Raw genomic sequence first — 13,176 nt, 5'->3', positions numbered from 1 at the left:
GGGTAGATCATCTGGAAACACATCAGGGTAGCGACAAACGACCCTGATTTGATCCAGAGTTGGCTTGGATACACTCTGGTTGCAGGTAAATTTTCTGGGTAGTTTTTCAGAGACGTGCTCAACTACGATACCGGTGCTGCTAGTCATGGTTATGGCTTTCTTGGCACAGTCTATCAATCCATTGTGCTTGGACATCCAGTCCATTCCTAGGACCACTTCCAAACCTTTGGTTCCAAGTATGATTAGATTTGCAAAGAAATCTACGTCATGGATTTTGATAGGCACATTTTTTCAAAATTTTACGGCTTTGGTGGTTGATCCGGGATTTGAACTATCATAACATGCTTCAAAGCGAGGGGTTGAATTTTCTTGGTTGATGCAAAATCTTCGGTGACAAAGGAATGAGATGCTCGAGAATCAAACAACACTCTAGCGAGGGTGTGGTTGTGAGAAAACATACCCAGCACAACATCTGGTGCTTCCTGGGCTTCTTCGGCGTTCATGTGGTAGAGGCGGCCGTTGCGGTTGTTGGGGTTGTTGGGGACGAACTTCTTGCCGGTGGAGACACGGCGTTGCTGCTGAGCAGGGGCAGCGGTGTTGCCGGCGAGAAGCTTGGCAAGACGCTTGGGACACTCGTTGGAGTAGTGCCCCACTACACCACACTCGTAACAAGTGATAGTGCTCTTGTCCTGCTTGTTCGCAACGGGAATGGCATTGCTTCCGGTTACGGGGTGGTGTTGGTGTTGGTGTTGTTGTTGTTAGGGGCTCGGGGTGGAGCGCGGTTGTAGTTGTTGTTGTTGTAGTTGTTGTTGTAGCCTCCTGGCTTGGAGTTTCCTCCACTTCGGTTACGATAACCGGGGCGAGAGTTCTGCATCTGGGGTTTGTTGTTTCTCGGAGGGAATCCTCCGCTTGAGCTAGGGCGAAACTTTTGGGGGTGGCTTGATCCACTCTGACTTGCCACGCGGCGCTTGCGGTTCTCGTTGGCTTGGTTTAGCTTGCCCTCCATCTGGATGGCGGAGTCAACAAGGGCTTCGAGGTCGGCGAAGGGGATGTTGACGAGGACAGTCTGCATCTCATCATGCAGCCCGTTCAGGAATCTCTCCTTCCTCTTCTCAACGGTGTCAGTCTCATCAGGGGCATACCTTGACAAAGTAAGAAACTTGTCGCGGTATTCAACCACCGTCATGCGACCTTGTTTCAGCTCACGGAATTCATCCCTCATCTTCTTGATAAGACCCGGGGGTACATGGTACTTGCTGAACTTGAGTTTGAAATCCTCCCAAGTCATGAATTGACCTCCGTTCATGGCACGGGTACTTGTCCACCAAGCGCGAGCTGGTCCAGCGAGATAGTGAGTGGCGAACAACACCTTCTCGTTGGCTTCCACTCCAGCTACCTCCAGATTGTTCTCCATAGTCTGGAGCCAATCATCGGCATCGAGTGGCTCCTCGGTCTTGCTAAACACCGGAGGATTGGTGTTCTGGAAGTTCTTGAGCTTGGATCCGGGGTGGTCATGATTTCCATGGCCTTGGTTGGCGATGTTCTGCAAGGCGATGAGGTTGGCTTGGCGCTCAGCTCTTTCGGTTTCCCGGTCTGCAAGCAGGGTTTGCAGAAGTTGCAGCATTGCGTCGTTGGTGCGATTTGGAGGGGCCATCTGAAGATATAGAAGATCATGAGATGCGAGGGAACGTTCTATGGTTCATTTTGGTTAGGTTTGGAAAACATTTGAAAACTGGTAAACTTTTCATGACAAACATAACATTCATTCATTCATGCAACACATAGTACAAACTACACACATACTCCAATGGTTTTAGGAACCATTCTCATGCTACGATACAAAGGACGGGATACAACTCACACCTACTATAAGTGAACTAGTGCAACTACTCCTCATCATCGATATCGATCGGGACGTAGTCATCGGGTCCTGCCTCCAGGAACTCGTAGTCCTCCTCCTCGGTGTTCTCGTCCTCCTCAAAGTCATCGTCATCGCTCAGAAAGGCGTCTCCTCCTCGAATGTCGATGCCTCCATCATCATCCTCCAGCTGACTAATCTGATCCTCCTGGGCCTTGACAGTGGCCTCAAGTGACGCGATCCGGTCGCGAAGGCGGCGAATCGTAGCGTCCTTCTTGGCACGCTGCTGGCGAAGGCTTCTGCGGTCGTTGTTGAGTAGCTTGATCGCCTCCCCCTGCTCGGTGATGTGAGCATGGGTCTGGTTCGCGTAAGCGCGAGAGGCGTCAAGGTCCCTCTGAGTCTGGTAGAGCATGAAGTCCAAGTGATCCACATGGTGCCTCATCCGGGGTGCAGTGGCACATCCATGGGTCTTCCGTCAGAGTTACGCCTCGCGAGATGCGCAAAGCGTTCCTCACGAAGTGCTTCCGCATTCTGTCCGCACAGACGAGCAAGTGCTTCCTGAAGAGCACGTGCAAGCCCGTCGAGCCAGTTGCTCTCACGGAAGGAGAAGAGGATCCTCTCAGAAGTGGGAGGCTCCATCTTGCCCCTCAAGTCGGCAGTGATAATCCACTGCAGTTCCCCTCCCGGCTGGTCGTCCACCTGAATCCCGTGAAACTCGGGGTGTGGGCGGCCAAGGTGATCCGACGAGTCGAGGTCATGCTCGAAGATCAAGCTTCCTCCGTTCCCAAGCTGATAAAACTTGGTGTTGAGGGGTTCATTCGGCTCCATCTGAAAGAGAATTGGATGAGTAAGTTAGAGAGTGCAAAGTGTGGCAAATTTTTAAGTTGATTCAAATAAGATAGAACATGATTCATCAAATTTTGGCAAAGTCTCAAAGACAAGAGTGTAGTAAATTTTCACAAATAATTTCTTTCATTTGATTTCAAAGTTAAATTTTTCAGAACGCCCATTCTAACTAAGGTCTTCTAAGGTCAAACAATGGCTCTGATACCAACTTGTCAACACCCGGATTTTTAAGTCCGAATGCCTATTATGTCATACATCGCAATCCCAGGAATATTGTTGTTGCGAGGCATAATAGTTAAGTATCACAGTCATCATTCATTACAAACCATAAGTCTTACAAATTGGAATCACATGATCCATATTACACGAATAGTTGATCTATTGATCAACGAACAAACACAAGTTCATAGTTCAACATAGCGGAAGCGTAAGATACAAGGACTCTCTAGTCCACAGGCCAACGCTTGACGTCGGAAGGCGCTTAGTTGTCGTAGGCGTCCTGCTGGTCATCTCCTTGGTCGTCTTCATACTCTGGCCATTTGAATAGCCAGGGACAAAGCCGTGAGTACGTTGAGTACTCGCAAAGTAATACTAATGTAAGTGCTAGACATTCTAGTATGGTTTGCTAAGCTCTAGTTTATTTGCATAAAGCTAGTTTTATTTCACAAAGTTTTGAAAAAAAAAGCTTACTCAAGTGCTAACTAACTCAAGGGGGAACATTAGTGTCATTCCCACCATTCAAGTGGTGATTTCAATTCAAACCACCACAAGTCATTGCACCATCACCTTTCAACATCATTTTCAAAGATATGACATCTGAAACTGTATGGCCTTTCCAACCGTCCGTAACCGTGGACGCGGCTATTCGAATAGGTTTACACTCTGCGGAGGTTGCACACTTGTGCCACAACATTTGATTTCATCCGTCGGGATTTCCCCGAATCATCGTAACACAGTACGCGGATCATCAACCATAACCTTTCACTTACGAATCCTAGTATGAGCACCTCTCCCCATGAGCTTGGCCTCCCAGTGAAGACAGACAGTCAGCCTGGGAACTGCACAGGGCTTGGGCCGGACATTCACCTCATTTCGCATCATATCATATTGTTCCTTTTGTGGTAGAGGCAGCTTTCGGCGTAACCCCGATGACGCTTGTTTAGAGGGAACCCATACTAAGACGCATAAACTTCCAGTTAAGCCCTACCCATAATCAGGTATTGTGGGGGTACTTAATAATTGGAAAGGTATCGCATTCAAACCAACATCATGTTTTATCAAAAATCACCATCTTCTCTTGGTCATATTCACCTTCAAAAACCATTCAATGGAATGCATCTTCATTCCAAGGTTTCAAAATCCTTTCAAAATAACAAGGTTCCCATCTAGAGTAGTCAAGTTTAGTTCATTAGCACTAGCTCTAATTCATGAGGGGTGCTCTTGCTTTGCTTGGAAGAGACTAACTCACTACTCTAACATCCAAATTGTATTTTGACCAAAGTTAACTATAAAAGTAACTCTTTTAGAAAACAAGTAAAAACTTGTAGAGTAAAAACTTGGGATGGGTTCTCATAATCAAAGATAAGAAACATGGTGCCTTGCCCCAAGGGGCTTTGCACCTTGCAAGAATATTAGCTTGCCTTGGTAGTTCTCAAACTATTCCTCCTCCTCCTCCTGGTAGCAACCTTCTTCTTCGGCGTACTCTCCGGTGCTACCGTCTAAATTTGAATACGAGTATAATTACTCACTAATTCAATGGCTATTCCATGCATCACAAATAAACACACAAACTACTCTATGCACACCAAATAAATAAACTAGGGTGCATGGGTTGTGGGGTTTAAAATAGAATTTGTATTCCATAAGTAAAAGATAGTTTCCATAGGGTTCTTGAGAAATAATTTCCTCTCATTGAAATCTTCTTAAGATTTAATTTCTCCAACAATCATGGATGAACCCATATTGACCTAAGTCCAATGTTCATCATCATCATTTGGGGAAAATGATTTAAATGAGGTAGGCCACCTCATACCATTTAAATAGCACTACCTTTGATTTAAATCTCAAGTAATTCATATAAGAGAGTTTGGGACCAGGGGTCCAAACATCCCATGAATTCATGTGAGACAAGTTTAAATGAAGTATAAGACTTCACACAATTTAATTTTAATAGTTTTGGATAATATCAACTAGTTAAACTAGTCAAAATATCCATTCATTAAACCATGGCATGATCATGCAAAGTGACCACACCATTTTATTGCATAAACAATTAGTGTAAGTCAAATTTGAGCTATTAGAGTTGGAATTAACTTAATATCTATTTTGGTTGATTTTTAAGAATTATTTGAATAGGGAAAAGTCCCTGGCTTGTTATTTTTGTCCAATTAATTCTACAAAGAAAATGACCATGAGGCCAGTGGCATGTTGTAGAGAATTTCAGTGGCTTTCTAACCCTATAAAATTCACTAGATTTGGTTTAGCCAATTTGAAAAGGTGGAATTTCAAAGTTTGGGCAGTATTGGATTTCATTTGAAATAATTAAACTGGTTTTGAATTAAACAGGCCGGCGGGAAACTAACTGGGCCGAAACGGTTTGAAAACGGCCCAAGCCAGCCCACCACGCGTCTGTGCCCGCGTGGGCTGCCTGACAGGGGGTCCCGCATGTCAGCGGCTTTTAAACGCCGAAGCGGTACGAGCGACGTGGCGCGTTGGATTAGAAGGCGATCCAACGGCGCACGGTCGTCGTCTTCTCCGACGAGAATCAGAGGGTCTGGCGGCGAGCCTAGGGGGTCGGAGCGCTCACCGTGGCTCCAGCTAGGGTGGGCAGTGTGCTTGGGGACGATGTCGACGACGGCGAAGCTCCTGGTACCGTCGGCTCGTCCTGGGGCGGCTCCAATCGACGGCGAGCTTCGGTGGCGATCACGGGCAGTGAGGCTGCGATTGGGTGGCGTCAGTGGGCAATGTCGAGGGTGGAGTGGCTCTGGTGGTCGAGTGAGGAGAGGGGAAGGCGATGATGTGCTTGGATTGACGCAGGGAGGTCTCCTTTTATAGGGACGCGAGGGTGCTGCGGGGCCGTGAAGAAGTTGACCATGGCGCGGCTTCTCCGGCGAGCGGTCGAGCTAGGCGAGGTGGTGGCAGTGTTCTACGGCTCCTGGCGATGCTATTGGCGGCGACAACGGGGTCGGGCGGTGGCTAGGTTGGTCGCGTTGCTTCCACGACGGCCGCGGTGCGTACGGGAGCAAGTCATCGTCTCCGGCGCCGGCGGTCACGGGTCTGGGCTGGGCGCATGTCTGGTGGCGTCGCGGTGTCACGGCGGTGCTCAACGTGTTGCAAGCGGGGCCAGGGCGTGCTCGAGGTCGTGGCGCGGCGCGTGTCCAGTGCGTGTCCGCGTCGTGCATCCTTGCGACGCGAGCGGCGTCCAGGGCGTGTGCGGGCGCGCGTCGTCCGGCGTCTGGTCGCCGTTCCTTCGACCATGGCGGTGCTAGGGCTTGCTAGGGGGCGCGTTGGCGCACGGTGGCGAGGGGGCCAGGGCGGTGAAGCAATGGAGAGAGGGGGAGGTGGTCGGGCTCGGGCGACATGGCCGGCATGGCCATGTCTAGCCTTGCTCCTCCTCTCCCTAGGGTTTTAATGTTGCCATTCAAGGAAAAAGGGGGCAGGGGAACCATTTGGTGCAAGTTGGGGTAGGGTAGTTAGGGTAGAATCACTATTTGCAATAGTGTGCAAATAGTGCCATATTTTGGAATTTGCAAAATATCCCAAAATGGAAAAAGTTCAAATGGTGAATGTTTTTGAAAAGTGAGTGTTGAGATAAGTTGAAATTGACCAGAGGTGAATTGAGGTGGTGGTGGAAAAATTAGAATTCAAAATTTGGCCCAAAATGGCTAAGTGGAGATTGTTGCACTTGTTAAAAAGTTGCAACTTTGGATGAGCATAGCTATGGATCAAGGATGAATTTGGCAGGGTGATCTTCATCAAAGTGGTTCACCTTGATGTTGACTTTGAAATGGTGCCAAGAGTTAGCAAGAATTGGTTTGGGAAAATTGAATTGCAGGGGCTCAAAGTGGTGATCAGACTAAAATTGGCAGATTTGGCCATCATCACATGTGAGTGAGAAATGTGTTTGAAAATCATTTGAATTGTGAACCCTTGATTCCAAAAGTTGTAATAAGTGTTTAATAACATTATTCAACTAATGGTGAAGACCAAATAGGTCTAGGGTCAAAATTTAAAAAAAAATGCCATAGGGCATATGTGAGGGTTTTTAGGGTTTTTCAATTATTGGAAATTCTTCCTCTTTGATTTATTTGGTTGGTGATCTTCATATGATCACTCTAGGGTTTTTGAGCATATCAAATACAAGTAATAACAATCATCATGGCATATCACTCAAATGCACAAGTCCTATGCATGGTACTATATGCAAAAGAAAAGTTTTTTTTTTTTTTTTGTTGGTTTGAAATTTTGCTTTCTGGAATCCTCTAACTTTCTTTTCATTGAAATTTGGGGTGTTACATTTTGTTTCCACTGTCTCAAGTCATTATTTTTCATAATAGTCAAACTTATATTGGTTAAGAATCCTCCGAATATACTTTTTTTTATTGAATTCCAATTAAATAGTTTATTTGCAAAATTCAAGCCGCCCCTCGACATTGTCAGATGCGAAATATATCCCATATTATCTCACAAATAAAAGAAGGTACCTATTAAGTGATATTTGTTCACTGGAGGAAATAGAGAAAGCTATATGATATTTAGTATATTTTGGTATATTTATACAATACTTACATACTTTGGTTGTACAGAGTTTATATTTCTTAATGGAAACACACGAATCGGTTATTACAATAAGCACTCCAAAGCGTATTTATAAATGGTCGTCGGACTCTGTGGTAGCTGGTAAGCTCCCTAGGGCCTTCTAGGTCAAGAATTGATGGCTTATGGAACTCATCTGTTACATATTCTCCTCAGCCAGCTGGGGCCACATAATTTGAACGTTCTGATGGTTCGACATTCCTTACTAATACACAAAGTTGTAGGCTTCCACCTTGAAACTTCTGTTTTTCCTACCCCATCTATAGTCTTTGGTGAATCTGTTGGGTTCCCGCAGGTCTTGCAAGGTCAAGAAATTTCTCAGACTGTTCCATTGTTTCAAGAAATGGCGTCTGATGCATAGGCAGAAAAAGAAGGATCTGGGTTGTGCAATAAAAATCCGATAGATGGTCCTCCTCTGGTGTTTTAGGTCGGTGCAACAGGGCAAAACTCAGGATGTCTACAAACCCAAGTAAACAGGGCAAAGTTGTGGCTTGCCTGTTTTTAGAAGTGAGCCAGGCCCATCATTTTATTCACTAAGTTGAGAGTATCTATTTGTTCCATCGTCACACACAATGCGTAGGAGAAATTAATAGTTTTAGAAACACAGCCTCAAACACACTGTTACATGTCTATATAGAACATAAGAGTGTACCATTTTCATTTACATTTCGTTTTCTAATTACCATTTAAGAATTGAATCCAAGGATACTGGTTATTTCTATATTTTGTTTACTTCATTTATAGCTTATAAGTCAGTTATATATTTTTATACACGATTTATATAGCGATTGCCAAATCGTTTACCAAAGATGGGGAACACATGCCAAGTCGGGCTCCTGATTCACAAACGTTCTCTATGTACATGTCAGTGTTGATAACTTTTACCAATGCTAATGTGATCTCCCATCCTTTCTTACCAGGTTTAAGCAATATATATCGGTGAGATTCCATCTAGGGACTAGGGTCATGATCAGGCGGTGCTCACCGTCCGCAGTTTCCAAAGCCATTAACAACACCATACCCACCAAGGGCAAAGGGAGAAGTGACTGTGGCATTCTCTCCGATAGCATGTCATAAACATTATTCTGATGGAGAAGTCCGACTATACAACCAACAATCTTTGACATGTTGTATTAATGACAGTTTACATAGTGTTTCACCTATCGAATAGTTTTTTTTTCATTTGATGTTTTATTACCGTTGATATCTATAGATGCTTAATATAGCACTTTACAAACTGTTCACTGGCAGCAGCAGGCCATGGCAAGCCCTGAAATATTGCCCTATTTCCTTTTTTTCTTGATTGTATATAAGTGTTTGCTACTTCATTCGTGATTTTGTGTGCTTTGTCCTATTTTCATATCAACTTTGTTCTGTAAAATCGAAAAATCGTATTTTCATTTTTCACCTGGTTTTTCATCATTCTTATATATAAACTGCATATTGAAGCAAATTTCACGGGATCGTGCGCCAAGGCGCACATCTAAATCTAGTTTGGCAGAGTTTTCACCGAGTTCGCCATCGCGCACACACCACACCAGCCTTCCTCCAATCATCAAGTTGAAAACGTCAGAGATTTGACTAATTCCACAAATGATTTGACCAATCATCATTTTGAAGTTCAGCTCTATCCGCCAATTAATTGGACCCGAAATTTTCTACTCCTGAAACTGAGTCGTCGCTCATATGAATGTATGATCGATGCATAGATCTAGCTACGTGCGGCTATAAATACGTAAACGTAACTGCACATCTTCCACACACTGCCAACCAACCCTCCATGCAAAGTGTTCTACATTGCTAATAGTACTGTACAAGCGTGTAGAGCACAGACTACTGACCGATCGGCGCCATGGACAAGCAAGGGCCAGCAGTAAAGCATACCCCGATCAAGTTCTCGAGCTGCCGCGGCGTCGCGTTTGAGATCAAGCCCTCTCAAGTCAGCCCCTTCGCTCTCGACGCCGCCGGTGCTGCTGAGCAGCCGCCGAATGACTCCAACGGCGGCCGATGGGTCTGGTTCCCTCAGCCTATGAACCGCGAACACTCCTCCGCGACCTTGCGTTCGGCGCTCAGCCGGGGAACAAGCAGCCACTTCTGCGACCTCGATGACAGCGATGACGAAGACGCGGACGACGATGAATCCGTCGCGGCCGACGAGATCCACGACGACGAGGAGATGGCCTTGGCAACGGCAGCACCCGACGTTTCAAACGTGCGGAGCCGGAGCAGGAGGTCTCTCTCGTCGTCTGCTAAGCCTGTCAGGGCGGCAGCGGCAAAAGGGCACTCCCGGCTCGGCGTCATACTGCTCGACCAGGGCCTGTTCACCGTGTACAAGCGCCTTTTCATGCTCTGCGTCGTGCTGAACGCGGCGGGGCTCGCTGCAGCGGCCACCGGCCACTTCCCTTACGCCAAGGGTCACGCCGCCCTCTTCGCCATGGGGAACATCCTCGCGCTCACGATGTGCCGCTCCGAGGCGGTGCTACGCGCTGTCTTCTGGCTCACTGTCGCGCTCCTCGGGCGGCCATGGGTCCCTGTCGCCATAAAGACAGGCGTCACGGCTATCCTCCAGTCTCTCGGCGGCATCCACAGCGGCTGCGGCGTGTCGTCGCTGGCGTGGTTGGTGTACGCACTCGTGCGGGCGATCAAGGATAGCCACGTGACGCCCCGTGAGATCGTGGGCGTGTCGTCCGCCATACTAGCGCTCCTCGCGCTCTCGTGCCTCGCCGCGTTCCCGCTCGTTCGCCACCTCCACCACAACGTGTTCGAGCGCACGCACCGGTTCGCCGGATGGACAGCGCTCGCGCTGCTCTGGGTCTTCGTCGTGCTCTCCGCCGGCTACGACTCGTCGACCAGATCCTACTCTGGTCTCACAGTCGCCTCCCTCGTTAAGCGCCAGGAGCTATGGCTCACGGCCGTCATCACCTTCTTAACCATCCTCCCGTGGTTCGCCGTGCGGCGCGTGCCGGTCACGGTCACCGCGCCCTCCACACACGCGTCCATCATAACCTTCCAGGGTGGTGTCAAGGCCGGCCTGCTCGGACGCATTAGCCGCTCCCCGCTCTCCGAGTGGCACGCCTTCGGCATCATCTCCGACGACAGGGACACGCACTCCATGCTCGCCGGCGCGGTCGGCGACTTCACCCGAGGCCTCGTCTCGGACCCGCCCAGCCACCTCTGGGTGCGCAAAGTCCACTTCGCTGGCTTGCCCTACCTTATCAGCATGTACCGGAGAGTCACAATGGTCGCCACGGGCTCCGGCATATGCGTGTTCCTGTCGTTCCTGATGCAACCGAGCTCCGCAGAGGTGTCTTTGGTGTGGGTGGCCAAGGGGATCGATGCCAACTACGGCGAAGGAATGAGTGCGATGGTGGCGAACAGCAAGATCCTTGCAGGACGTGTGATCGTGCACGACACCGCTACGATGGGGCGGCCGAACGTCTCGGAGCTAGCCGTCGGCGCAGCGCGACGATGGAACGCGGATGCGGTGATAGTAACCAGCAACCCGGAGGGAAGCAGGGACGTCGTGAGCGGCTGCAAGAAGGCCGGTATCCCGGCGTTTGGGCCTATCTGGGATTCTTGATGGCAAGTTTGGAACACACAATTTGTTTTAGAGGAAGTTCAGTTAAGTGTTACACTAGTAGAAAATCTCTCATGCGTACCGGTTCCAGAGGGGCATTCGTACCGGTTTTGCAACCGGTATAAATTATTCGGCACTAAAGCCCCCCCCCTTTCGTACCGGTTGCTTACGAACCGGTATAAAACGGGCCTCCACGTGGGCCACCAGGAGAGCTCAGGGCTAAGGATCTTTGGTACCGGTTGGTAATACGAACCGGTACCAAAGGTTCCCCCCGCGGCAGGGAATTTTCCCAAATCTCTGCCGCGGCAGAGAATTGGCTTTTTAGGGTTTTGGAGAGGTTTAGGGATATCGGTTTGATTCATATCGCGTCGATGCACCAGAAACGCGTTTGGGTTTAGGTAGTACATGAAGATCAAGATGATGCATAGCAAGTTGGTGCATATAATATAACACACATGTTATTGCATGAGATCGCAAATTAAGTAGCACTATGCATGAAGATCGATCTTCATGCATAGTGGTGCTCTCCGAGGCGTACTCTATATATGTCTATTACATGTAGCATAGTGGTACTCTTCGAGTCAACGATATATGTAACATGTACATCTTCATTCATAGTGGTGCTCTGCGAGTGGTGGTATGACGTCCCGAAGGAAAAATCCCGCCAATTCCTCGCCTATTGCTATGAAGCGGTCATCGATTGAGAGCTTGTTCCACTTTCTTGCCAACTATAAAAGAATAAGATACAAATGAATACATGAATCAACTATTACTGAAACTCAGCACAACTTATGATAAGAAAACAAATTTGTGAAGATTGTTTTTGTACCTCTTTATTTCTTTCATTATTCGTTCTCTCGCTGACAATTCTGCGGATGTACTATAAACGAAGAATCCACAGAGATCGGTCCCTTGTGGTTGTTGCGGGCATTTCTTTACAAGAATATAATTCAATCAAACAATAGTCAAGTATGATAATTAAAGGTGTGTGGACCTAGGTAGTAGTACTTACTTTCGCCTTCCATCGCAGCTTCGGTGGCCATTCATGGGACTTATCTTCCTTGATGAAAGTTTCCCACACGCTGCCCGACAAAAGAAAATGCATAAAAGAGTTATCAATTAGTTCATAGCAGGAAATTAACGAAACAAACCGATAAGAATTAAAATTACCTTTTGAGCATTAAATAACAAGACAAGTATAGTTCCGATTTTTTGCTTAGTGAGTCAAAGACTTCAACTTCTCCAATTTGCATATTGATGACGAGAAGAATAAAGTGAAACCTACGCACGTTTCAATATGTAGTGTCATATATATAAGTCATTAGTTAAAATTTTGACATACGGTGAGCAAAATATAATGTGTTATAAGACAGTAAGACTCACTCGAAGTTGTAAGGCCAAAGTATTAGCTTTTTGTCACGTTGTCGCTTCAAAAACCTTAGCAAAGTCTGCGGTGTATCCTTGTTATAGAGGGGATTATCTATGGTTTTGACATGCATTGTGTTCGGGTCAATGAACCCAATGTCTGTGATATCGTCCCTTTTGCATTCGAGCATCTTCGATCTGCATAATATAGCGCACAAAAGATTATAATCTGCAGACAATGAACGACTTCTCAAATTAAATAAATAAATCACTTACAGACAATAGCAACTGATGATTGATTTGTCGAGGGCCCGGAGATTGTATAACTGAAAGAGTTCGGCGAAGTCAACGTTCACACAGTACTCCTGGAAGTAGTGCTCTTCCCTAACTCGCACCATGATAGTCTGGATCCCTTCCTTTGAGGCATTAAGGTACCACGAATGCAAGTTGCGCATACATGTTGGTACCTTCCTGAGATTCTCGACCAAATCTTTCCCTTGAACAAACTGATATGCTCGTTCAGCTAAGGCGTAATCAGTTGCGTCTTGTCGAGAACTTTGAACGGTCTTCCCGTCAAACACCTTGAGAGGCGACCGATTGAACGGGTTGTTGTCCGAGCTGGTAGACACTGTGTATCCCTTTTATCTCCCTGATACCCGATTTAACGGGTTTTGTCGCCTCGATCATCTTGTCATACGACCTTTCAATAGAACGC

At 47.0% G+C, this 13,176-nt stretch overlaps 1 protein-coding gene across 1 annotated transcript; it reads left to right on the top strand.

Moving 5' to 3' along the window:
• Window positions 1-9,293: 9,293 nt before the first annotated feature.
• Window positions 9,294-11,548, top strand: LOC127342922 (adenylate-forming reductase 06235-like). Its single transcript, XM_051368943.2, has one exon. It carries the CDS (start codon window positions 9,372-9,374, stop codon window positions 11,097-11,099), a length of 1,728 nt encoding a protein of 575 aa, XP_051224903.1. The 5' UTR covers window positions 9,294-9,371; the 3' UTR covers window positions 11,100-11,548.
• Window positions 11,549-13,176: the final 1,628 nt, after the last annotated feature.

The sequence above is a fragment of the Lolium perenne genome, chromosome 3 (genome assembly GCF_019359855.2).
Source record: "Lolium perenne isolate Kyuss_39 chromosome 3, Kyuss_2.0, whole genome shotgun sequence".
In the NCBI taxonomy this organism is placed as follows: domain Eukaryota; kingdom Viridiplantae; phylum Streptophyta; class Magnoliopsida; order Poales; family Poaceae; genus Lolium; species Lolium perenne.
This window is presented reverse-complemented; position numbering and strand designations above follow the sequence as displayed.